This window comes from Pleurodeles waltl, chromosome 4_2 (assembly GCF_031143425.1).
Source record: "Pleurodeles waltl isolate 20211129_DDA chromosome 4_2, aPleWal1.hap1.20221129, whole genome shotgun sequence".
Classification (NCBI taxonomy): domain Eukaryota; kingdom Metazoa; phylum Chordata; class Amphibia; order Caudata; family Salamandridae; genus Pleurodeles; species Pleurodeles waltl.
The window spans coordinates 740,371,774-740,399,545 of record NC_090443.1 but is presented as its reverse complement, the minus strand read 5'-3'; the positions used below and the strand labels follow the sequence as shown (position 1 = coordinate 740,399,545).

Sequence of the window (27,772 nt, the reverse complement as noted above, 5' to 3'; positions counted from 1 at the left end):
CAACTGACCTTGGAGTTCACCTAGTCTGTCTGGGGCTCGGGACGACTTGCACTCAAGCAGCGTATCATTGACACAATCCTCTCTTTGATAGCCCAGGAGCAGCAGGTCCAATCTTTAGTACAGCCTCTCTTTGCCAGGTCTGGGGAACAGCAGGGTAGTCCTTCTTCGGTCCTCTGTCCAGTACAGATGTAATTGGTGGCCTCGGTGTCAGGGGTACCACTTTTGTGACTGCAACTTGCCCTCAGGATACAGTGACTACCAGCCAATGGGCTACTAGGTCCCCTCTTGCCTGATAACTACTTCCTGCAAAGTATGGCATCTACTTACCCAAGGGTGCAACATTCTGCCCACTACCAAGATGGCAAAACCTCTCTCTCGCCGTGTGGAGGTTGGCAGTCCACCCTAGAGGTATGGCTACCTGAAGGCTACACGCCCACAGGAAAATCGGTTCCCCATTGCCAATCTGTCTAACAGAACAAACTAGCAGACCCTCTTGTGTGTGTCCACCATTTGACTTTCAAAGGTGGCTTCCCAATGAAGTTTCCCTTTTGGGCTCCGACCCTTGGTGGATTCCTTCCAGGGAGAGGTAACACGTTGTTTGACAGCAGGCCTCTATTGTGTCCTTTCATGGTAGTCGTTCACACTTCTCCCCAGAAGGGCAGAAGGCAGACTCATGGCAGACTCGTGGCCAGCAACCTTAAATGGCCACTGGAAAACTTGGGCGGTCAAGCTGCCTTTTACACAAAAGTTACATTAAATTCAACTTGGGAATCAAGTTAGGTTTAATTTAACAACTCTTTTGATACCTTCACCATCAACTTCAATGGTCCTATTCAAGAGCAAGCACAGCTGAGTTGCCAGCATGTAATCCTGTACCTGTCAATAGAACTATTAGCTTTTCTACAGAAATAATGACAATCTGGGCTTTTAGGACATATGAAAAGGCATATCCTCCTATCTTATTTTTCTTCTTCGTTAAAAAAAAAAAATAATAATCTTTATTTTTGTTTTAAACAAAGCTCAGCATACAGTTAGAACACACATCTGGTTCACATTAATAGCAGCTCACACGAGGTGCACAATAGCATCCGGAAACTATCCAAAGTTACAGGACCACTTTACTTAAATCGTTTCCTGTGTCTACCCCTGTGGCTTTTCCCCTCCCCCCCATCGGCCCGGAATGACCATCCCGCTCCCTCCCAATTTTCCCACTGTGTCTCTGTATGCAACCCATTTGGACCATATTTTCTCGTATTTCATCATACATCCCCTTATTTTGTAGACCACCTGTTCTGCCATTTGGCACCAATCCAGGTCCTTTTCCCAATCTGCAATCTGCGAAGGGGTCTCTCGCTCCCCATCCCCATGCAATATTTCTCTTAGCAACACCGGCCGCCAATTGTAACCAGATCTTCAAATTTCTGGGCCATTCTTCGTTCCCCGTAATGCCCAAGAGCAACCGTTTCACCTCCAGTATTGTGTAGCCCGGTTACTTTACCTAGGATTCTTATCACCCTTCCCAAGAACCCCTGAATCACCGGACATTCCCACAGGATATGGAAAAAGGATCCCACATCCCCACAGCCCCGTGTACACAGGTTGGGGCCACTATGTCCCATTCTATGCAGCAATGATCTACAGTTATATGCTCTGTGTAGGGCCCTCAGTTGTGTAAGACAGAAGAGGGCCCTTATAAGCTACCTCCCTAGGGCTCTGAACCGCCTCCACCCAATCCTCGTCTTCGAGTGTTCTGAGATCGCTCTCCCAGGTAGCTCGCAAGGTTTTCATAGGGTCTGGGAAGTTGTTCATAATTTTCCATTAGGTCAGGGAGATGGCCTTACTAGTCAAGGGCTCTGTCAGCAGTCTGTCCTCCAGGGGCGATGACTGGTAGCTGTTCCCCCTCTAATATGTGCCTGTGTAGCGCATGCCCGAGCTGCAACAGCCTATAGCGTTCACACTGTCCATTTCATACTCCCTCTACAGGTCCTCAAAGGTCAGGAGCGCCCCCCTCCATAAATCCCCCAGGCATTCTATCCCAATAAGCTCCCATTTCCTGAACCCCTGGAGTTTCCCAACCACCTGTAGTAGTGTACTGTCCCATAGTGGAGTTCTATTTGTAAGCTTACCCTCCCAACCCAAGAATCTGTTGGTCGCCCTCCAGGCTCTCACCACTGACTGCATGTGGAACGCCAGTCAGTCTGAGTGCCCACCACCATACAGTAGTGTGGGTTAGCCTTGGCCTCCCATTGCTTCTCTAACCACACAAAACGCTGAGTCATCCCCTGCCACAAACACCCAGTCATTACCTATCTCTTAATATACAGCACCTTGCCTTAAGACCCGAAAGGCCTACCTTAGGGGTGACTAATCAATCAATCAATTAATTAATTTATAAAGCGCGCTACTCACCTGTCAGGGTCTCAAGGCGCTGGGGGGGTTGGAGGGGGGAGGTAATCTTGGGTTTGGCGTAGTTGGAGTGGTAGGGAGTTCCAGGTCATGGTGGCGAGATGAGAGAAGGATCTTCCTCCGACGGTGGTGCGGCGAATGCGGGGGACTAATATTAAGAAGGGAGATCTGGACTTTGTCAGTTTAAATGGCAAAGTCGAGCTGGAATTTTTAAAATGCTTAACCAGTCTGTAGTGGCAGGCTGGGAGACATGTTTTACCTTGTCACGGTGGCACGATAAGTGATACAGTCCATGAGGAACACTTGAATGTACAGGCCCTGGATACCCCTGGTACCATATAGTAGGGACTTATGTTGGAATAAGCCAATCAAACATACACTTTTAAGGGTCAGGGCACTGACTGGCACTGGGGTATGGTTAGCAGGCGCCAGTGCACTAAGTCATTACACCAGCACTAATAGTCAAAAAGCAGGGGGTGAATCTGCAAAAATCTATTTCCTCACAATATCTGACATGACCTGTTGCTGAATCATAATTGGCAATGTTACGATATCTGGTAAACACTTTAGGAACACTCAGAACTCGCATTGGTTAGGCTTGGAAAAACAGAAAAAAAAACACCAAGTCAAGAGGTGCTGTTCACATGTAAGTGTTGCAACTCCACCCCTCCCAGGATGTGATGCCTTGACCTGTGTGGTGCGACACAGTGTTGCTTCTGGGCTACCGCCAAGGAAAAAAGGTTTCTGGATGCAGTCTAGCATGTGAGGATATTCACAAGGTGAGAAACATGCTGGAAAACTATTAATCAGAGAAAAGCATTTTTACTGTATGTACTTTGCAGACTCAGTGGAGTTCTCCCACCACCTTACCAATATCAAAGTATCTTACTTTGCGACAGTAGATAAGTTAGTTACTATTAAGATGTGATTCCACTATATGTTTTTAAATGTTGCCTCAGGAAGATCTCGGAGTTGCAATGAATTATGTAATGGGATAATATGAGATTTAGTAAACACTAATCCACAAACTAACCTGGATTGCTTCCTCTGCAACCTGAGTTTTTAATATCTTCACAGTTTCATCGTTCTTTAGATTTTGAGTTTCCATTTCCTATGTAAACATAAACTTAAATTAAACATCAGCCACAATAAAGTAAAACTATTCTTAAAGTAGAACACAATCTTTATCTTCAGAATGAACCTTACTGAAGGATACCTTTTCCTCCCACAAATTTCTCATTTTTTGAAAATAACTTATTGGCATGTAAGACAAATACAAAGAGATCCCTGGATACCTAAATACACCAGTGGCTCTCGTGATGTCATCATCATGCAGACAGTACCAGAAGCCCCGACTCAATATATGTATTGAGCTTTCTGTGCATCATGTTTCAATTTCAACTTTATTTTTATATGCCACAAAGGGCTAAGATTGCTGAAAGTGAGCAAAGCCATTTCTAGCAGGAGAATCAAAGAGAGCAAGTGGGATGGTAATGAGTAACAAAATGGATACTTACTGGCAGAAATAGTTTTGCAGCTGGAAAATGTTTCTGGATTCACATGCTGTGCATTATTCCGCCATCGAGTGGTTGGGTCCAGAACTTTCCTCATGCAGTCTTTTCTTGCTGTCTTTTATTTGTTTTGTTTGTGGGGCGTTGTCTATTGTCACCATTTGGTGCATTGTCCATTCCTCTCCGGGTGTCAAACACCTATCCTAGAAGCCCCTGTGCTGGTCGCCATCTTCATATTCTTTTTGCCGGTGATTTAGTTACTCACTTTACTTCACCTGGACTTCCCCCTGTCTTTTGGTTTGACTTTTGTATCCTTTGTTTTATCCCATTTACTGGGGAAACAGTTGGGTCACATGTGAATAAAGGTCATTTGTAAGCTGCAAAGCTACATCTACAAGAAGTCACCTTTTCGTTTTGCAGCATGAATATTTTCTGGATTCACATGCTGCGCATTGACTTTGCAGCGGTATCTGTTTCCTGTGGTGGGTGGGTTTATAATGAGGTTGGAATTGCAAACAAATGCTTTAGTACTCTGACCCACTCCTGCTTCTCTATTCCCCTGGATGTCTAAGCAGTAGTTCTCTGTAAATGTGTGGACTGGTGACCAGGTGGCTGTCATACATACGTTGCTTAACGGGCGTTTGCTAGGAAGGCTAGGGTTACTCCTTTCTTCCTTGTTGAGTGTGTTATGGGGTTTGTTCAGGGTTTTATGCCAGCCTCATTGTGACATATTTGTATTGTTTGGGCTATCCACCTTGAGACAGTGCCCTTAGTAAATGGCATTCCCTTGTTTTTATCTGTGAAGGATATAAAGACCTGTTTTGTTCTGTCTAGATAGTGCATCATTCCTCTATGTATGTCCAGTACATGCAGTACTCTTTCAGTCGGAGTCTTGGGTCCTGGAAGAAATCTTGTATTTAGATAGCTTGGTTTATGTGGGACTGTGATATAACCTTTGGTAGGAAGTGTGGGTTGGTTCTCACTGCTACCAAGGCTTGTGCATTTACAGGTATGGTTTCTGGGTGGTAAGTGCTTGTAGCTCACTTATACTGTAATTAAAGTGATGTCATGTCAATTAGGAAAGCTATTTTTAGTGTGACAAATTTTAGGTTTGTCCTCTGCAGTTGTTCAAAGGGGTAATTCATTAGCTGCTTTAACATCACATTTAGGTTCCACATGGGTGTTGGTGCGCATCTTGGTGGGGCTATTCTCTTGGCACCTTCCAGGAACCATTTGACCAACTGTGTAGTAAATAAGCTTCTGCCTATTGGGCTTCTTGTGTAAGCTATTATTGCTGCCAAATGCACCTTTACTGAGATGAAGGTCAGTTTATTGTCAAGTAGGCAGTTAAGGTATCTGACTACTGTGGTGTCTTGTGTCCTGTTTTTGAACAAGCAAGATTTTTGGCACCACTTTGTGTACCTCTGCCATTTGGCCCTATAACATTTCCTCATAGCTAGCCTTCTCTTAGAACTTTCACTGCTCCCCACCCATGCTGCCCACCTCAAGGTGTTGGGTTCTAGGTGGAGAACCGTGCCCCATTGCACAGTTAGTAGGTCCTATAACACTGGCAAACTCTGCATGCTGTTCTATGCCATCTCTATCAACTCAGAAATCCATGTTTGTCTTGCCCACTGGTGGGCGATCAAGATTAGCGTAGTTCAAGACTGTTTTCACTTGTGGATCCCTAGTGATAGTAACGAGATGGGGGGAAAAGCGCATGCAAAGTTCCCTGACCAGTCTATCAACAGTGCATTCCCCAAAGTGTCAGTGTGGGTGCCTGGAAACAAAGCTTCAGCATTTTTCTTTCTGTGGTGTTGAGAACAGGTCCACCTCTGGAGTCTCCCACCTCTGGAACACCCTTCTAACCATTGTATGATTTATTTCCACTGGTGTAAGACGGCTGCATGTCTGTTGAGTCTGTCCAGCTTCATCTCTGTACAACCGTGGTAGGTGTATTTCTGTTGAGGTTATTCTTCTTTGAATAGCCCACTTTCATGCTTCCTTCCTATTCCGGTTTTTATGGGCGATGAACCTCATTCCCCCACCCCACTTAATAGGGGAGGACATCGTTTTTGTGTTGTCCATCTGAATTTGTATCGATTTTCCCCATAGCTGTTCTAGAATGCCTGCAGTGGTAGGTACAGTGTCTTTAGTTTCATTATGTTTATGTGCAGTGTTCAGTCCTCCGATTTCCCGACTCGTCTGATGTTCAGAATCCCCATGCCAGCTACTCATATCGTGTGAGACATCTGTGGTAATAGTCACAGTCTTAGTTGGTAATATGAAGGGCCACCCCACTGTTATGTTCTCTTCATTCCACCATTCCATTTCCTCTTATATTTTCTGCGTGACAACCACTAGACCCTCCCAATTCCTTGTTGCCTGCGATCACTGGTTATGGATCCTTCCTTGAGTGGTCTCATATGTAGCCTCACAATGGAATTAGTGGGATGCAGGAAATCATCATGCTTAGCATCTATTCCACTACCCTCACTGTCAGAGGTTGACAACTGTGGTAACAGTGAGCTTGCTGCCTACCACTCTGCACCAACCCTTCCAACGGACAAGCGAGCCAGAGGGGACAGCAAAACAGTGGCAGTATCAGGCACCACAAAGACAGTCTTCAAGTGGCAGAATGAAAGGTCGGGAGAAACCAGAGGAACGGGCCCCATAAACATGTGCCTCATAAATCAGAGCCCCACCCATACTTTCTAAAGTTTTTGGGAGCATCCCCGTCCTGTATATATATCTTTTTTTCCATCACTATGCACATTTCCATGCCTCACTCCCGGCCCTGCACTCTTGGTGTCATTCCATAACCGTACTTTTGGGAAATATCTCTTTTAGCTATGATAAATCCTACATTTATCAATAGTCGCTTTGTTAAATTTGAGTTTTTCCATACCCTTAATATTACTAGAGGGCTGGTCCCTTCAATGTGTACATTAGTAGAGTCCTCAAGCCTTTGCTTCTCAATATGGTTGCAGCTTGGTGCAGTTCCACAGAGTACGTATGAAAGTGCCTTTCTGGCAACAGCTTCTTAGACATTTACCAACCCCTGTCCTCCCTATTTTACATAGTAGGACATGGCTGTTGTATACTCTATGGAGGATTTTTACTTGGATAAGGGAAAAACTTGCCTTTACTGCTACCTGTTTAGAAATTTGTAAAGCTTCTTGCCGATGATCATCATCCATTTCTCCTTTGTCTCTTTGCCAAGTAGCTCTCAGTTTATCTAGGTCGCCCTGTCTACTTGTCATCAGTGAATTATGTGTGTGTGGGATGCCTTTTGTTATAAGTTGGTTTAGTAGTCTCCTCCCTAAGGGTGAATCCTCTTAAGGCTCTTCCCCAGGTGGGATTTGCGCTTGCAGTGCATGCCACAGTTTGTAGGTATTTAAACATTAGGGCTGTCACCATTTCATATTCTGCCTGTAGATGTTCAAAAGGCACAATACTATTTGCAGTCCATGTCTTCCAATGAAGATTAGCCTATAGAGCACCACTGTTTGAATCTTGGGAACGTTACCACAGAGCCAAGTCTTGTCCCTAACCATAAGGGTGCTTTATGTGTCACTTTTATTCCTTCCTGTTTCACTACTTAGCCTATGGCTTGCGGATGCAACCGTTGCAGTAGCTGGTGGGATATCAGCTTCCATCTCTCCACAATCTAATAAGGGACGGTAACCGTTCTTTCCCAATTTAAGTCTATCCATCCTTTACACTAGGTTGTCTAGTGGTGCGTATGCCCATTAATTTATGATGCTAACCTGGGCTGCTTAATATTTCCAGATCTTGGGCAATGTTATTCCCCCTTCATAGACTGACCTTTGGAGTGTGTACATTGCGATGGTTAGTTGACCATTTAACCATAGCAATTATCTGTGGTCAGTTTAGTGTTAGAAAAAACATTTCAGGTATGGCTTATGGTATGTTCTGTAGCATGTAAGTAAACTGGGGCAGAGAGATCATCCTAAAGATCAATGCCTGTAGTATTATGGCAGCAAGTTCCAGAGCTTTATGTCCCTCTCCAGTCTGTGCAGCAGAGGAGTCAGGTTGTTCTCATAATGCATTTCTGTCCCTTTTGATATCAAAAGGCCCAAGTATTTAAACTGTCGGTCACTACCATCAGTGGTAGTGACAACTGCCTGCCTATTGCCCAGTCACTCAGTGGGAATATCAGGATGTCTCCCATATTATCCATAGTCCTGAGTATACCACGTAGATACCGAAGATTTACCCTAATCTCACCAGGGAGCTCGCAGGCTCTGCCAGGTACCACAGGATATTGTCACCATATAGGGATATCCTTTCTTCCCATTCCCATATCTGGGCATTGAGCCCTTTCAGGGCGAATAATATTCCTACCTCATGCCTCTCTTTGTTGGGATCTCTCTAGATAAGACACCATTCACTATGACTCATGCTCTGGTTTTCTTTTTTTCTTTTTTTTTTTTAATAGAGGAGCTTAATCCTTCTCAGCAATTGTAATCTAAATCATATTTTCTCAAGGACTGGAAACAGAAAACGGCATTCCACTGAATCAAATGCCTTATTCTTGTCCCACAACACCTCCACCAATGGCATTCTAACCCCTCTGGTACAGTAATATTCTATATATGCCTAAGGTTTCATTTAGTAGATCTGTGAAACATACCCCCATTTTGATCTTAGTGCACCAAGTCTGTGTTTACCCCATAGTCTGCTCTCTCATGCTTTGGTCAATATTTGGTGTCTGCATTAAGTAGGAATACTGTTAGATATGATTCACATCTTTCTCTTGGTTTCCCTTCTTTGTGAATCAGAATAATCATTGAAGTTCTCAAATATCTGGAGAGCTCTCCTGTGTGCTGAGCCTCTACATATGCCATGTGTAGCGATGCAATTATCTTAGCTGCCATTTTTAGGTCGAGCGTGCAAGCGCTTTGACCTGTTGTAAGTATTGTGGACTTTTAACCACGCCCACCTCGTCCATCACTTTCACTCATTTGTGGGCTTGACTTTAAAAAATCACTTGATGTCATTGGTAATTGCTTTACGTTTGTCCCGCCTTGAGGTTGTTTTTGTCAAGCCTTGCAGACTGCCCCTGTTATATGAATCATTGCACGATTGCCAATATACTTAAGCGTGGGCGAACTATTTTTTTTTGTCTCTCCCATTGGTGCTGCATGGCGGCCACGGTGCTCACAGTGCAAACAAGCACAACAGTGTGCACTCGATCAGTGGTATTGAAACACTGGTCATATTGTTCACAGTGATCTAATCACTCATTTCTTGTGGCTCTCCTCTTAACACACTTGAAATTGGTAAATTCTTTACATAAAACAGAAATCCTCAAAGCAAAAGCTCTCCCACTGTGCAAGGAGAGTTGATACTACAATATTCACTAAACTTGGGAAACTCTACCAATAATGCTTTGCAAGCATTCTTTTCCACAACATTTTTAACCATAACTCAGCCTGTGGTGGTCCTAGGACAATGGGAGCACCACCACAGCATTCCTCACAATGCACTCTTTCGATCTAGGTCATCTTTGGGTCCCCACACTAGGTTAGTAAGGGACCCCAAAATAATAACCCCTCCCACTATTCAGTGTCTTTGTAAGCATTCTCATGGCTTGAACTTTTGCTTTACAGCTGGGAATAGCTTGTGTTTAAGGGCCTTGTTTGTAATATCATTGCTACAGGCCTGCTACTCTTGAAAATATGTAATGCACTATGCCCTCTAGAGGCGGCGTATATGGTCACTTTGCATTATTTAATGCCATTTTATTTTATTGTGGTTATGTCCTCTAGGGGCTCACTATTTAGTTACATGACCATGTTTCTTATATATTTCGCTCGGAAACTTGCCCCATGATGCTTTGCTGGGCATTACTTTTATAACATTTTTTGATCATGACTCAACCTGTGGTGGCCCTAGGACAATGGGACCATATTCAAAACACTGGCCACAATGTGCTTTTTTCGGTCTACATCAGCAACTCCAAAAAAAAACCTCCCACCATTCAATGTCTTTTAAGCTTTCTCGTGGCTAGAACTTTTGACTTATAGCTAGGAGAGGTTTTGTTTTAAAGGCCTTGTTTGTAACATCATTGCAGTAGGCCTGCTAGCCTTAAAAACACCCTCTAGGAGCATTACTTTCTTCTGTATTTTTTCCGGAGTTATGCCCGCTATGGGCTAACAATATGGTTAATTGAACATGTTTCTTACAAATGATATTTTTGTTATGGTGCCTTCTAGGGGCTGTTTCGAGTATTACAATTTAATGCCAAAAGTTTAATCCTGATAAAGGTTTAAATAATAACTGTATATATTTTCATAATCTCTCCTTATTATAATTATGACCATAATTCAGGCCAATTTAACATCCTTATTACACTATGGCTGTTAGAACACTCTTGATGTTTGGGAGACCTTTCTAGTTTATTTCTTCTTTGTGGCTGACTTGTGTCTTTTTGGGGTGAATTGTGTTAGCCAGCCAGCAACGCTGATAATGGGGTGGCAAAAGTGGTATTTTATTGGAATTAGAATGGTAGATTTAAATTAGGATACTAAATGGCAACATTTTCATTTTTTGTTGCAGATAGAGGAAGAAGTTGAATGGAAGTGCTTTAGTTATATGCAGGGCTACCGGAATTATATGGCAGGAAAAGATAAAATTATGAGGTAGGGTTGACCAATTTATGTGGCAAGAAAAGTCCAGTTAAGAATTTACAATATCAATAGCTCTAACAGAAGCAAATGTGAGACCTATTGCATTGCAAATGTTTGTTTTGTTTAAATGGTTCTGCAGGCAGTCAGTTAGGGCCTGGGATCTTCCCCAACTGTAACTGTTGAGCACCATTTTTATTTTCTGCTCTATTAAATCTTCCTCAAGCTCTTGGGCCCTTTCCTTTGCTAATCTCCTGTATGGGCAATCTCTTAAAAATTCCTGTATCTTCTGTACCAGAGGATTCGTCAGCACATGATAAAATACTCTGCAATACTCCTATTATCTCACTGTCTCCTTTGGATTATGTGGTGTATTCTGAGTGACTTGCTACTCTGTACTTCTCTTGTCTCAGGAATCCACATTTCAAGCCTTTGATGTATGTTTCTTGTAAAGATACCACATCAAGTTTATACTGTGTCAACGTCTTGGACACCGGGCCTCCTAATTTTGTTCCCCATTCCATTGATGTCTCATGTTAGTAACGTGAGTGAGTGTACCATTCATGTGTGCAATAGTGTTTCCCATTCCATAAGAACCACCTTCTCCTCATGATTGCTCACCTTCTCCCCAGGGTTGTTTTGTCCCAGATATACATCCTGTGCCTGCCTGATGTGCTGCCTACTATAGAACTTTACCTCAGCTCCTGCCCTCCCTACCTTGCCACGCTGGAGTCTTTGAACTGGCTGCCACCGCCATGCATGGTATGTCCATTGCCCAACTTGGAACATATTGTCTCTTTAGTCTGCTATAGTACCTACCATATATTCGCTAAATAGTGGACAAACTGTATGTAGAATCAAGTGTAGACATCCAAGAATAACTTGATATAAGGCTATTATAGACAATAATACTTCATATACAAGTAGTATCCCAAAATTTGGAAATCTGGAAAGATAGTGTATAAAGACGCAACGTAACCGCCAAGAGAAGAGTGCTCCTGAATGTATTTACATTTTTACTAACTTTTACAATATTTTGCAATATTGATACACAGCATCAGAACCACATTTGCAAAGCTTAAGGAGGTGGTACAGCCATGACATAGTAAACTAGTTCAGATTACACAAAGAATGTAATGCTCGTTGCAAGTGAGGTGCTGAGTCCCACCAGGTAATGGGCTCAGGTATGACATGAATCCGGGTTAGAAAACGTGAAGACACTGCAATACATAAATCACTAACAAACAAATAGAAAAGCATGAACTGGACAAGTCCGGCAAGTAATTTGATGATAAAATAACAATAACACATGGGGACTCTGTTGTACGCATGTTGATCCTGTTTCCACAACACCTAAACCCCTATGTGATAATGGAATTATGTAAAGTATGTCCCTCTGCATCCAGGACCCTTAGTAGAAAAGAGGAAGGGGAAGACGGCTAAGGGTGGTTTTCAGACGATTGCAGCTAGAGTATGTAGGGTAGGGCCCTATAGGTACGACTCGATTCTCAGTCATTCGGGGGTGATCATCTTTGACGTATTGTTGGAAGGCAACTGTTGCAATAGGGCCTTTACGTAGTGCCCTGAGCCCCCTCCCCTTCCCCCAGAGTCCCTCTAGTCCCACTGCAGGAAGGATGTACACCAATGTGAGATGGGACCTGGGGAAGAAGACTTCCATTCATTGCGATTGGCCTTCTAGCTGAAAGGTGGAGCTAGGTCTAGAAATCCACAAACAGTCTTTCCAGCCTTTGGTCATCTGAATAGGCCTAAGAGGCAGCTCTCCACTATGAAAAGATTTTGCCTATCAGTTACCGAGGTCAATAAAGCGAATAGCTCCCCCAAATAAGTGGACGCCACCAGGCAGGACTAGAGCATGTGAGGGAAAGAGATTGCTTTATCCTGTTCTTTTTGGGTGAGAGGGTGCCCAAGGTCCATGACCCATTCAGTACGGAGTTGTCTAAGAGATTACTTGTGTGGTTCGTAAATGCTCAAGCAAGCCAGGAGACGACATCTTTTCCCAGAGGAAATACTGAAAAGTGTCTGGAGAAGTGACTATAGGGCTGGTTCAGTGTCAGTGATGTTCCAGGTGATGTGTCGCTGTGTCAGCGATTTGCCTGCTCGTACTCCATATTGTTTGGTAAGTGTGCCAAAGGGAATCAGGACTTTAACAAGGTACTCTTAGCAGATTATTCGAGAGTTCTACGTATGGACTATGGGCCTCACCCCAAATAAGTCAAGACTTCTCAAGGAGATTGCTGGTGCATATGACACCAGTTCGAGTGTAAGTGCCAGTGCTCTGCGATAGCTAATGTGTGCTGTGTGTAGAAGCCTGTTGCTCGCCGCTGGTCAGGGTCTATGGGAATAAAGGTTTTTTGTATTATGTCTAACGCTGTATGATCACTACAGGCACCTAATCATTGTAGGTGTCGACCAGATAACTAGTGGGCTGGCCATTGGAACTGCATTGACAAGCAGTAGTTTTCGAAGTTGGGGGCAATGAGACCCCCTTGGTCAGAAGGGACTTTATTTTTATTTTGAAATGCAACTCTGTCTTCCATCGCTCCACATCAACTCACTGAGCATTGCATCCAGAGTTCAGAATATTGATCTAAGAATGCAGACCTTTAAACTGAATATTATTGTATCGTGTCATCTTTGCAAAAAGCAACCCCACCTGGGACTTTTATGGGTGGTATCTTCCAAAAAGTGATATGGGCCTTTAGAGCAGAAATTGAACGCAAGAGGTTTCCATCTAGTATGTCTTTAGTGGTATGATAGATTGTTATTCAGAGGTAATGGAACAACTTGTTTTCTCAGTGTACTGGATGTGTATCTATTACAAAGTGGTGTTTGGGGCACACAGGATTTATGGGAAATATACAAGATGTGGCCCAGGTGACCCGAAGGCTTGAGGCATCTTTAAAAGGTTCCGAGTGTCTGCTATGGCTGTTACCCCCACTCAGGGATGTCTCTTAGATAAGGCCATCGTCCACATAGAGAGAGATCATATGGGTCTCTCCTTCCAAGGGAATCTCCCAATCCTGTCCAATCTGCCAAAGTCACAGAGCTAGCAGCTTAACTGCCAGTACAAATAGTAGGGTTGTGAGGGGGCATCCCTGTTTGGTCTCACGACTAACTGTGATAGGTTCAGATATCAGCTGGCCAATTTTTAGTCTGATTGTGTGGGTGGTGCATAGTAGCGGTATCAGCTTGATCATCCTGTGACCTATGCCTAGTTTTCAAAGCACCACATATTATCCCAACAAAGCGTGTTGTATGCTTTTTGAAGATCCAATGCTAGGCATGTGGAGTAGGACCACACCATTCGAGCTTCCTTCAGCAACACGTGCAGGTGTCTGATGTTGAGAGGTAAATCTGCCCAGAATTAACTCATTCTAATCTGGGTAAGCTAGATCTGTAATCACTAACAGTCTGGTTGCTAGTACCTTACTTAGAATCATTGTTGAGAATAGCTAAAGGTCTGTAGAAGGAACTCTCCATGTGGTCTTGGTCCAGTTTAGGAAGGGAGACCAGGAGGGCTTTGCACATGAATGGGGCAGAGGTACCTCAATCACTGCAGTGCAGTATACTTGAGCTAGTTTTGGGATTAAGAAAAGTGTGTAAGTACTGTAGGTAGGACATCAAGGTCTGGAGAATTATATGTCGCAAAGCCATGGACGGAGCCACTTATCTCCTGTTCAGTCCGTGCTATTTTTAGGGTCCTGCTGTCTCCTCTCAGGACAGCCCCCAGGAGTATGAGGTTGTTCATCTCTTTTACCTTCAGCGTAGCATTCGAATTTACATTCCCTCTTGTGCAAGTCCCATTTTCCATTGTGTCCATAATCGTCTGAAATAAATTATTGAATCCACCATCATCGGGTGTCACTACAGGTGTAGATCCAGTTTATTCTCCTTGCTTTGATCTAGAATCTTCAGCATCACTGCACCATTGTTCTGACATTAGTGCCCTCCACTTGTTGTTCTCCATTGGCTTATGCTTTTGTTTAAGTGTCTCTCCGGAATTCTAACTAGTCACCAATTATTTTGCCAGGACCTGCCCTTAGGGTCTTCCAGTCTGTCACAACATGCAGGTCTTTCAATATGGTTTGGCATTTTCATTGGAGTGCCTTTATTAAAAGCCTTACACTGGCCATGAGCAAATCTGATTCAGACACTTTGATCTTCTCTCAGGATGCCAACCTCCAGTGTCACTGCACCAGTTTATGTCTCCATTGCAGTTTTAGTGTCCATAGTAGCTACCAATATTTTGGCTGTGTGTTCTTCTAGGGGAGCTCTTACTATTTCATGAGTTCCTGTGCCACTGTGGCTCCATTTTGCCAAGTTACCCGGGACAGCTCTCTAATGGCCTTGGGTATCCCCACTGTCTGCCTGGCTTGCTTCAAGTGTCTCACTGCTTTGCATATCTTTGCCAGCTAGGCCGCGGCCTCTCTTGTTGGACTCTCGGATATGTCTTGCTTAGCTCCACCCCCAACCTAGCCCCCCGCTCCCCAAATAGGGTTATGTGCTGCACTGGCCCTTTTTTTACTTGTCCATTATATATTGCTCCTTTACCCTAGAACCTTGTTTATGGACACCCTACTGTTCAGCTTCTAGTGGTTATTGACTTCTGGAGTCCTCAGATAAGTTTGGTAGCCGTCATTCAATGTTTCACCCCGGGTTCCCTGCCCATTGAGTCGGTGCTCTAAAGCCCACTGTTTCCTTTCGGTGTGGTTCAACATCTATTCCATGCGGGCTCTGTCCTGCAGATTTCCCGCAGAGCCATTCGATCAGGTCTTATCTCTAGCTGGATCGAGCATGGGGCGCCGTTTGGAGACTTTCACTGCCCCACACCCTCTGCCTCCCCACTGGTTCTACAGGTAAGCCTCCCTATTGGTACAACTCAATACTTCTCTAGGTCCTCTGTGCAGGTACACATCAGATCAGTCCGTGTCATCACCTTGAAGTGCCTCCGGTCGGGTCAACCCACCTTCTATACTCATCCTCTGGCCAGTCCACATGGGCGCAGACCTGCTTACAACCAGGGCACTAGGATCAGGATCGGTTCCACTACCGTCTGGTGCAGAAGCTGCTCAATTGCACTTCCAGGACGTGTTACGAACAGGATGTTCTGGAGGAGCCGATAGAGGCTTTAACTCTAAAGCAAGCACATACTACCCATACAACTTCAAGATCAACATTGTGAAAATGTGGCTCCTTAGGGACAATTATCGGATGTAAAAGTGAGTCCACCGATTTATCCTTGCCCTTGGGCAGACAGCTTTCAAAACATTGGTGGGTGTGTTTGGAGACATACACCAGATGACATTCAAATAGAATATAGTCTTGGGAAATGATTTCTAGTATTTTAAGAGCAGATGTTCATTCATCTAACTGCAAAGTGCAATGAGGGCGATTTGGAACAGTTTGAGGGAAGCAATTCAGGGGACCACTGAAGTGTGATAGCCCCAGTGGAACACAGGGTGTATGTAGGAAGCATTATGAAAATTGGAAATTGAGAATGGAAAAAACTATTTTTTAAGAGCAGGCAGTAGTCCCATGGACCACTGCCTACTCTTAAAAAACGAAACCCTTAGAGTTTCATTTTTTCTTTCTAAACACATCCTGTTTTCCTTTACAGAAGATGGGCTGCATTAAGAAAACAGTTGGCTTTATTTAAAGGCAGTCACAAACATGGTAGTCTGCTGACACTAGCAGGCCATCCTCTTGAGGGCTATCATTTCTATGGGTTGCAAACTGCATCCTACCTCATTTATATTTATGAGATAGGCCAATTTGCGGCTCATTAGGAATCACTATCTAATACTTGTAACAGTTCTTACCTTAGGAAATGAAAGTTCCTAATTGCAATCAGTAGGAATTGCAATTAGAAAATCGCAATTCCTAAATTTTGCACATGTGACCCAAAGTTCTGGAGAAACTCCTTTGACCCACTTGGGGACATTATTACCAGTCTGTTGAAGTAATTATGGTTTACCTTGTACTATACAATAAAAAAAATAGAATTTTAAAATAACAGTGCCTTCAAGTTTAACAAGTGTCTGTAAATGGTTAACCATAGCAAATCTCTCTATTCGGCAGAATACAATTATCTCAATATCCAATATCTTGAGGTGGAGAATTGAAACACAGCATTAAGGCAGACTTTTCTTGCACAAATGAACACGATAAAACAACTAGCTTCAATAATGTATTTACCATTTTGGTATCAGTTAGCATATGATCCAGTGATTCAATTTTCCTTTGTTTCAACACATTATCTTGCTGTAATGCAGACATAGTGTTTTCTTGCTCTTTAATATGCATGTGCTTCTTTTCCAGCTGGTCTTGTAACTAGAAAAAGAAAATCTTGCTAACTTACCTTGATCAATGTTTCAACATTACAAAGTTATACATTTATTGATAAACCAACATGCTGCCCATGTGACTGCAAATGTACTCAATGGTTCAAATGATAATTAAAACGCTCAATATCATATTTTAAATTCATCACACTTACTTATTTGTTATCCAAGATCTGGGGCTGCTGTCTCACATAATTGTAACACGGAAATCTGCATGCATTCACTGAAAATTAACAATGGTGCATGATACATTATAACACCCAACCTAATGAAGGTGTTATGCTATGTTACCACAAAGACCTAAAACATAAACACTTCATGTTTTAAAATATTTTATTGAACAGAAAAGATGCGCAGCTTTAGAAACACCGATTCTTGTGGATGCCAAGTTCTTCTGCAGATCGTACCCCAAATTCTTGTAAAAAAATTTACATTTTCATGGCTGGGGTTTATCTCTTATGCTCACGGGTATCAATTGCTGCTTCCCAGATAAAACGTCCCAGAATATAAATACTGTTGCCACACTCATACCCATCAGTTGTCCGATATTTTCCTTCTTGGAAATCAATTCTTCAGATTGGCCTGCGCTCAATACTGTCACTCCTAAATGCAGACGATGCTGCCCAGTTAGCTCAGACTGGCATCGGTTTACAGATATTAATAGCCAAAATTATTGTTTTTAGAGATGCACTGGACCTAAAAGTTCATTTTAAACAAGACTTTTATAATGATATGTGGCCCTTGGAAGGGCAACATATTCAGTGTTAAAACATTTACATATCTTGAACTTCATCTCTGTAGTTTAGGTAGTTGGTTCCACTTGATAAATGTGAGGATTCCCCATTTTGAAAAATCGATTAAACTGGTCTTTGGATTTGTCAACAAGTTGGGTACCAAACCAATAAGAGATAGGTCCACTGTCTACAAATGAAATGTGTTTCATGACTGCTATATGACGCAGACATATTTGGGGGGCTGGGGGGGGGGGGGGGGGGGGAGAATCTGTAAATGTTGATAAATTGCAACGATTGAGAACTCATGCCCAGAAGTATACTATACTGGCTGTAAGTAAACGTTGCTTTTTCTCATATATGTCATCTTGAGTTTGGGGTGCGTTATTTGAAGATTTGATAAATTCAGCGCACTTTTATTGTGGTATTTCATTTGGACGAAACCCAAGGGCTCCTTAAACAGATCAACTGTGTATTTATCATTGGATTATGCCTATAGCATCCAATGGCTGAAGTGTATTTGAGATCTTTGCTCCAACCTAGGCATTGTCTACTACTTTGAAAATCCAAATGAAGCACATTTAATGGAGAAAGAGTAATCTAAAGACTCGGTTTATTGGTTATTGGGATGTAGTGAGAGCCCAGCAGAAGGGGTATACACCTACATCCACTGCATACTAGCATCTATCTACAGCAGGAATCCAACCCTATTCATGTACGGTAACAGATGTACAGCATAGATCTGTATTGACAAGATTTCAGCTTAACACAGCCCATTATTTGCTAGCCTATCTATAGATTTATGCTAGATATCTGGACCTTCCTGTTTGTCCATGCAATGATTTCCCTGTACAATGTACATTACATATGGTCTTTTTCTTTCATTTTTACTCTGGGCCAGACGTCGTTTTAATCAAATGATTTTACAAACCTTGAATTTTAAACAGTGCAGGCCTACCTTAACCTTTCTCCAATATTTGAGTATTCAGAACTGTTGCATTACATGCCTGCCCTTTTGTACACTTTGCAATTACCATTACATTGATAACTCGTAGTAGTTCCACCACTGTCCCCACACTTTATGATGTTTCTTTGGACACCCCCAAGATGCATATATCGGCTTTTCTTGTTGTGCACACCAGTCCACACATGCCCGCCACACTGCCATCGATGGGACTGTGAGTTGCTTCCAGAGACGGGCTGTCTCGCTTAGCGATTAGAAAGACCATTCCTATAAAGTTATGTTCCGGGCCTGGGCCTCCCGGCTCTTCTAAATCTCAAACAGTGCTATTTTCGGGGTCAGGTCAATTGGACGCCCCAAGACCTCTGAAATCTCTTTTCCAAACACCACATAGAAGGGTCTTAACTGAGGGCAGCCACAGACCATACGAAAGAAATCCCCGGGGGAAGGTTACATCTGGCACAGGCCTGGAGGGACCCAGGAGACATTTGCTGCAGACGTGCAGGGGTTAGATAGGCTGCATGAAAGTAGTTAAACTGTAACATGTGTAATCATGTGGGTATGGCCAGTTCCCTTGGGGCCAGAGACACTTCCCTCCAGTTGTCGTCTAGGTCCCAAAACCAGTTTGCCCATTTCTATCTCAAGAAGTCAAAGCCATCGGGGCATGAATGAGCAAGGCTCAATAGATCTGGGCTATTGCTTTTTTTCTCAATTGCCCCATCAGTATCTTTACCTCCAGTGGGTTGTATTCAGGGAGTTGAGTGTCCGAGGGGATGTGTACCCTGAGAGCATGTTGCATCTGTGGGTAGTGGAAAAATTGTGTATGGGTTAGCTATTATTGCTCTTTTAGGACTTTGACGGACATCAGATTGTCCCCTTTGTAGACGTCTCCCTGCTATGTAATTCCTATCCGGTCCCAATAATGGAAGTCCCTCAATGCTGTAAGCTGCTGCAGCCATGTGCCTTGCTACAAGGGCGTCATACGCGTTAATCGACCATCCCACTGTATCGGGCTCAAAGCCGCCCTCCAGCAGTGTATCGCTACCCAAGTGCAAGAGGGCATCTCTCCGGATACTCTCCCCCATACAGTAGGCCCAAAAGCCTGTTGAAATCCACTGAGTAGATCTTAAGTTGGTAGGCGGGGGTCATCCCAGCCTCTTGCAAACCACTCATTGACAGGCACTAGTTGTGTGGCGAGATAGTTAGGGTATAAACCTGGGATTCCCAATCTCCCTTCAAATGGTGACTTCTGTGCCAAATTAAAGGCTATGTGCTGCGACCCATTCTGTATAAAAGTTGCGATTTTAGATGTCGGGGAATGAAACCACTTGTGTGGTATGTGGTAGGGGAAGTTCAACAAGACATAAAGGTAGCTGGGAAGCCACATCATTTTAAGGAGTGCAGTGCATTCCATGAGATTTAGGGGCAGACTCTTCCATCTTTGCAAATCTCTATCAAAGGCCGATGTCAGACCTCTGAAATTAAGTTGCCATGGAAGGTATGATAAATAGATCCCTAGATATATAAAGGCATTCTTCTGTACCAGAAAGTTTGGGCACCAGCAACAACCTTCGGCGTCTCCCGCCACCAGGGTTGATTTACTTCCGTTGACACGAAGATCAGAGGTCTCCATATATAAATCTAGTAGCAACAGGCATCCAGGGGCCTCAGGTTGGGGGATCACCCAAAAATACCAGAACGTCATCAGTGTATAGCGCCACTATGTCTTCTACCCCGCCCCCATCTCCATCCCCACATCAGAGGGTTGCAATGCAGCATGAATGCCAAAGGCTCTATGGCTAGACTAAACAACAGCGGGGAGAGGGGACACCCCTGGCACGTTCCCCTCCGAATCTGGAATAGGGGGGATAAAACGCCATTCACTCGAACCTGGGCCATCAGGATTTGGTACAAGATATTAATCATTTTACGGAATTGTGATCCGAGACCCATAACCAATAGGACCACTTCCATAAATTCCCTTGAAACAGTGTCAAAAACTTTACAGAGGGCCAGTTTACCATTTGGTTTTGGCGCCTGGGAGAGGGCTGCCTGAACCAGACGGATACAGTGCCAGGTGCTTCTGCCTGGCATGAATCCACATTGATCTGGGTGAATAAAATGGGATAGTGTATGGGTCAGGTGTCGCTAGCATTTTGGCATTGATGTTAATATCGGCGTTAATGATTGATCGGGCAATATAAGGTGCATTGGTCCAGGGGCAGCCCCTCTTTGGGGAGGGCCACAATAGTGGCACAGTTGAGCTCAGGGGATATTACCCTTTTTGCAACGCCTCTTCATAAGTGTTTAGGAGATGGGGGGCAAATGTGGAGAGAAACATTTTGTAGTACCCCTACAGGGTACCCACTGGATCCCATGGTTTTCCCAGATTTAAGATCAGAGATCGCTGTATCTCCTTCTCTTGTTAACGGCTGTACCAAGTTGTGGGCTAGGGAGGGTGGGATATGTGGTAGTGGGATGTCCCAGATAATGTACTCTCCCTCCGGAAACTGCGCTGTTGGGTGCCGCGCAAAGAAGCCCTGGTAAAAGGTCACAAAAGTCTGAGCAATCGCTAGCAGTTCTTCCTAAACGTCCCCCTTCTGTTCCCGTATCACCGGCAGCACTCTGGTGAAGGCTGTACGCACTGCCAACCAATACAGTATTTTACCAGGTTTGTCTTCAGCTCTGTAAATCTTACTAGTGGAAGCCTGCCAACATTGTTTTGCCTCTTCGAGGGACACTTGTCGCTGTTCGTCTCGCACTGGTGTCAACTGATGTAGTGTCTCCTGAGTATCTAAATGCCTGCCTTGTCGCTCTAGATCAAGTATTCATTTTCCAGGATGGTGCACTTTTCCCTCTGCTTCTGTTCCTGTTGTCTCACATACCCTTTGAGTATGCCCCTCATTGAGGGTTTACATGCAGCTCACAATGCCATTTTAGATTGCACTGAGCCTTCATTGTTGTAAAAGAAATCTCGGAGCTCCTCCTCCACAAACTTGGTACATTCAGGAGTTTTTAAGTGCCATGCACTGAATCTCCAAGTCGGTCGCTGTGTCTGTGGTGCCTTGCCCTACTCCACCAGGAGTGACGCATGTTCCATTATGCCTCTTGGTAGTACTGGAAGAGAGTGTAGGTTCATCAGGTCTCTTGCCGGTAACTACATGAGGTTTATCCGGGCATCGGTATGGTGGGCTGCGGACTGGTGAGTGTATGTACACACTTTAGGGTGCCAGATCCGGCACGCATCACAGAGGCCTATAGAGTCAGCCCAGGTCCTTAGACACACCAAGTGTGCGTGCCTAAGGCTGGGACTGGGTTCAGCTGAAGTATCCCAGCTCGGATCGGGGACTGCATTAAAGTCTCCCCCCACTAGGGTCAGCCCAATAGGATATTACGTCAAGAGAGACCCAAGAACTTTGAGTGTGGCCTGCTGCAGTTCCGGGGAATATAGCAAGACACCAGATTGTATTGCCTGGCCGCCATTTGGCACTCTATGCCTAAATACCTCTTTTGGGGGTCATCATGGACTTTCATCACTATCATCGGGAAAGATCTATGTAGCATTAAGGCCACTACTCTCAAGCCTCGTGTGAAACCTCAGTGAAAAACCTGTCATATCTAAAACCGTCCTAGACAAGAGCAGTGGGTCCCCATTAAGTGAGTTTCTTGTAGCAAAACTACCGTCTGTGTGTGTCTCTTTATGTAGCGTAAGACTGGAGTCCTTTTGATGCGGTCCAACAGACCATTAACACTCCATGAGATTATTGAGAGAATTGGGAGGGGTGGGATAGTTGTAAGGGATCTCTGAGTGCGCCGGGGTCAGCCGCCTAGGTCTGTCAGGTGTCCAAGTCTGAATATCTATAACAACATAGTGAGTGTTTCAGTGCGTTGGAACATGAATTAGATAAGCAACATTAATACAACTGGGTAATACATAAGCTGAAAATAAACTACATGTGAGAGCAACCTTAACTGGTAAAGTAATATCCCTCCCCTCAAAAAAAAAAACACCCCATATTTCCTCCCTAGAAGCATTTGTCTCCCTTATACTAAACATTCTGTTTATCTACCCACTCATAGAGGGATTCAAAGTCATGAATTCAGATGTTCCCCCATCAGTACATGGATACTTCACCAGACAGCATATTTCTTAATATAAAAAAAAAAAAAAGTCCAGAGCCCCGGGGTCCCACCCCCAATCATTCCAAGGCAGGGGATGACAGAGTCACAAATGAATAACAGTTAACTGTATGATGCTGTCTATGTCCAATCAGCAGTATTTAGGTTTCCTCTGTCTAAGGCAGGTAAGGCAGTGAGTCAGAGGGACCCTCCTCAGACTGAAAAATAGCCGGTGTGTCTAACAAAGAGGCCTCCTGAATTTCCAAGTGCAATGTCCCACTGGAGCCGGGCTCGCTTCGCCCCCCTGGCCTCTGCCACCATGGGAGGGGTGCCTCCTCCAGGAGCCCCTGCGATGCCCCTGTGGCTCTCTGACAGACCGTGGCGGAAGATCTCATGGCTTATCCACAGGGTCTGAGTCTGACCCACCTCAGGGGTTCAACTGCTGCTGTTCAGTCACCCACTCCCATGCCTGCTGCGGGGTTTCGACAAAGAATGTGGAGGTGCTGTGTATAACCTTGAGCCTGGCAGGGAAGAGGAACATATAGCGTATATTAGGAGCCCGCAATTTCTGTTTTAATTCCACGCAGGAGCAGAGGCGCTGTTGGACTGCTCAGGTGTAGTTTGGGAACAGCAAGATTTTTGCACTAGAGTACTGTAAGTCCGACTGGGAGCGGGCCTCTTGAAGGATATCATCAAGATCCCTATAATTAAGAATGCGGATATCACCACCAGCTGATGAGGAGCTCAGGGGAAGGGGCTTCTTGGCCAACACCCAGTGTGTTCGCTCCACTACAAAGCAGCGGGATAGTTTGTCCTCTGGAACCCACAAGCGAAACCAAGTTTCCATGAGTTCCTCCATACCAGCTCCTTCTATACCCTCCGACAGGCATACCAGGCGGAGGTTATTTCTGCGTGAGAGATTTTTGTCATCTTCTGTCCTGTCCTCCAACCCTGCCACTTTTGAGGTAAGTTGAGAGACTAGTTTTTGGAGGGTGGTCACTTCATCTTCAGTTGTGGATAGTTGTATTGCGGCCTCTGTTACCCTTTCAACCACCCGTCGCAGATCTTGGCATACTAAAGGGAGATCAATCCTGATGCCATCAACCTTAGACTCGACTGCCTCTCTGGAGTCCTGAATTGCCTTCAAGATGACTGCCATATCTGTTGGGGTAGGCGAGCCTGCCACGTCCCACGGCCGCCCATCTACTGTGCCACTGCCAAACGCTGTGGGCTTAGTATGTCTGTCTTCTCCAACAATTTTACTCTCCTCTTTTATATTTGTCCATGCTCATGATATTTTGAAGACCATGAAGATTAGAAGCCAGCATACATGTGGTTAACATTACAGATGTAGATATTTTTTATTGTATGTCAGATGAATTGTATCAATGGTTTTTATTTGAAGTACATATGCTGTGAGAACTCTTACTAGACTATACTGATCTATTGTAGGATGATTCAAATTAATTTTAAATGATCTGTATTGATTAAATATAGAAAAATATAAGTTTTTCTATGTAATGTTAATTTTACCATATCATGTGGGTCGTTTGTGGGTTTCATATAAATTGAATAAAGACTTTTTTAAAGAAAGACCCAAAATATAGAAAAATATCTAAAGGCAACACAATAATAATCAATGAATGTTGTCAAAGGGAGACAGCTTTTATTCTAGAAAAAAGTCCCTTGGTATAGTCTATATCGGTGAACGAATCTCCAGCAATGCTGAACAATTTCAATGAAGACACCTTGAATAGCACAGTAAATGCTATTTGAAGATGTGTTGTTTCAAAGCTCTTTTAAGGGTTAGGTGTAGGAAAACGTGTGCAGGGAAAACCAAGCTAAGAGGGACCTCTTTTAAAATTTATATGGCCTCCTCAAGCTTACATGGTCTGTCAGTGGAAAGGAAACAGTTAACTGTAGAGATTAGGTAAGGTGGAAATCTGTCACAAATTTGGACATAAAATATAGCTTTGCCATCAAGGTCAGTTTCTCACTACAAATCACAGAGTAGTTTTAGTCTATTGATGGGCGTTGTTTACTTGTTCACTCACCTGATCACAGTTATTGCTACCACAAACACTAAAAGGATGAAGATATAAACGTGTCCAGTACTGTATTTAAGTCACTCAGTAAAGTGAAATAAGGAGCTAGTGGGAAGTCATTTATTTACAAAACAATTTAATGTAACAACAGCGTAGAAGATATAAACATACTCCACAAATGTTTAAAACCACACACATAAATATGTGTGTGTATATGTGTGATGCACATAATAATTTTGGTTACAATAAGACAAGGTGACTTACCTCTCAGCTTTTACAATGTTATTCCCTGTAGCAGATGAAATGTAAGAAGCTACTATGCACTGAAGTACTACTAGTCTAGTTCGGAGACACAAATTTAGTTTCTCACTACATGTCCAAAGGGCAAACATTTTAAGCAGAGTTGGACAACTTAACTTTGGCAACACATACAAAAGAATAATTTTAAATATGTCACAAACTCAACAATCAAATGTTACAGAACAAACTTTGCTATAAAAGAGTTAGGTTGCAAAATGCCAAATCTCAATTTAAAAGTATAAAGGGTGCAGTTCTGATGAACTGCTCACCAAACAGTAGGCTTCTATATCATGAGGAGAAGTGAGAGCTATGCATCTCTTTATCTTTAGTAAATGATTGCTACCGACACAAACAAACCTTAACCAATACAAAATGTAGGTGTTTTTTTTGCTAGGAGTGAGCAAATCGCTGTACTGCTGAGGTGCCACAGCTCTTCGAAGACAGCGCTAAATTTTGAAAATGGTCCATCAGTGATTTTCACATAGTCACAAATAGTTTCTTCAAGTCATGAGTAATCATCTCCAATGTCATAAGTGACCAAAGCATGCTGGACCTTTGTGCAGTGTGAGGAACTCTTACTTTCTTTCAGTTAGCTGCCAGTTTCTGATTCGTTGCTAGAAGCATGTGTGTGACAAGTGTCCGTGTTCAGAGTGTTCTACCTTCCCAAATGGGAAGGATGCATGCCTAAGACTGTCACTAACTTGTCTAACTGCTTAGCTGAGTTGAATGCCCATCATTTCAGATTTGGAGAATTTAACCTGGAAAAAGGACACAACACTAAATTGCTGTATGAATTATGTCACTACAGGGATGGACTGAACTGTGTTTAATAACGTAAAAAGAATGCCATTGGCAAATACATGAGACACCCTCAAAATCCATTCCCTTGACATCTGCGGTCTGCCTTATTTATTGACAAGACGTTCAACTGACAAAGTGAAGAACAAGGGGTAGAGGGGACACCACTGTCAAATACCGTGAGAAACAACAAAGCTCTTTATATTTTCCTCATTGACTATCATGCTCGCTTGGGTGCCTTTATCCTGGCCAAATGTAACATTCCACACATGGGTCCCATTGGGATCTTACCCAGGACCTGCTGCAGGAACAACCACTCCAGGAGGTCACACTTTCTCTGCATCGACTGCAAGGATCAGCATTGGGATTGAACGTCTACGTGATGCAGGATGTGCCTGATGTTATCAAATACCGGTCTATTTTTAATGAATCCAGATTGATCAGGGTCTATCCGGAAATGCATACATCCCTCCCATCTGTTAGTTATTACTTTAACATACATTTTAAAATTCCCTGTAGAGTATTGAAATGGGTCTGTATGAGGAACAATGCTCCCTTAGTTTCACAGCCTTTTGGGTTAGGAAGATGTTTGCCTCCCCCATAGAATCTCTAGCCCTGCCCGATTGTCAAAATTAATTATAGAGTGAAACCAAGTAAGGAGCTGGCTGAGACCAAAACCTTTTATAGAAGCCACTATTGAACCTGTTAGGGCCAGCTGCTTTATTGCACAGGAGGTCAATGACAGATTCCACATAACGCACTGTGATCTCGCCTTCCAGTCCTTCCCTCGTTGCCTGTGGCAGGGTGGGTAGTTGAACAGGTTTCAGGAAATTCGCAATCTCCAAACTTCCAGTGTTTTGGCAATTGTACAGGACCCTGCAGAATGCATGTAATGCATCCTTTTGGGAGTTGTCTTTAGGGGATGTAGTGCCATTTTGTAGTTTCACACTTACTATTCTGATCGTGTTCTAGCTTGGCACAATCTTGAAACAAGCAACCTATGCACTTTATTGCCTTTTTCGTAGAATTAATACTGTAATCTCAAAAACACTTTTTCAAACTGCTCTGACATTAAAATATTTATTTGGCTCCTAAATTCTGTCATTTCAGGTACAATTGTGAGATTTTTTTAACCTAAACTGAATCTCCTTTATTCTCAGATCCTGCTCTAGTTTAACGTTAGTAAACAGGCAGTTGCGGTGGTGGTGTGTCCTTATCCCAGCCACTTTTTCATGATGTTGTGCTTTAAATGTGTTCAGGATTACTGTGGGTGGGTTTGCGACTGATGATTGGTCTTTAAGTATTCCTTAATATGCTCCCTTATTTCATGTTCATATACCCTGACCCAATGACCCTGAAAGATAGAGGATCATTGGGTCAAAGTGCCACACACTTCTAGGCCTCTTCATGACTCCCCAAGATTATACCTGTAAGGTTTGAGATAGTTATGAGAACAATGTCTGTTCTAGTTGTCTAGCTGCACAGCGCACTCATGCTACAAATCAGATCTATTCTGAAGCACGAGCCTTGGCTATGTCTTAGGGTGTGTCTGTCACCAAATAGCCATAAGTCCCATCACAGAGTTGCAAGACTTAAAGGGGTGGAATATTGCCCCATCCGTGGATCTATCTAAAGGTTATCGGACGAGATCTTGGTTGTCAAGAAGATTAAAGTCACCCACCCAGAGCACATTGGCACTCGGCTTATAACGGATGAAATCAAGAACTCAAAGTGAGATTCCTGCTACACATTTGGCATATAGGTTCGCACAATAATAACTTCTCTTAGGTTCAAGTTGCCCACTATAATGACAGACCAGTGCGGGGGTCAATTTGTCCTCCATATCTGCTAGACATGCGAGTAGGTCCTGCTTTGTGGGAAGTGTA

At 43.5% G+C, this 27,772-nt stretch overlaps 1 protein-coding gene across 4 annotated transcripts in view; it reads right to left on the bottom strand.

Moving 5' to 3' along the window:
* Nucleotides 1-27,772, bottom strand: part of CCDC18 (coiled-coil domain containing 18) — a 574,107-nt gene that overhangs the window by 308,918 nt on the left and 237,417 nt on the right. For all 4 annotated transcript variants that reach the window (XM_069232377.1, XM_069232374.1, XM_069232375.1 and 1 more), the window contains 2 exons: nt 16,787-16,921; nt 3,440-3,517 (listed from right to left, as the gene is read on the bottom strand). In XM_069232377.1, coding sequence (XP_069088478.1) covers nt 3,440-3,517; nt 16,787-16,921 — 213 coding nt within the window. The remainder of the gene's footprint in view (nt 1-3,439; nt 3,518-16,786; nt 16,922-27,772) is intronic.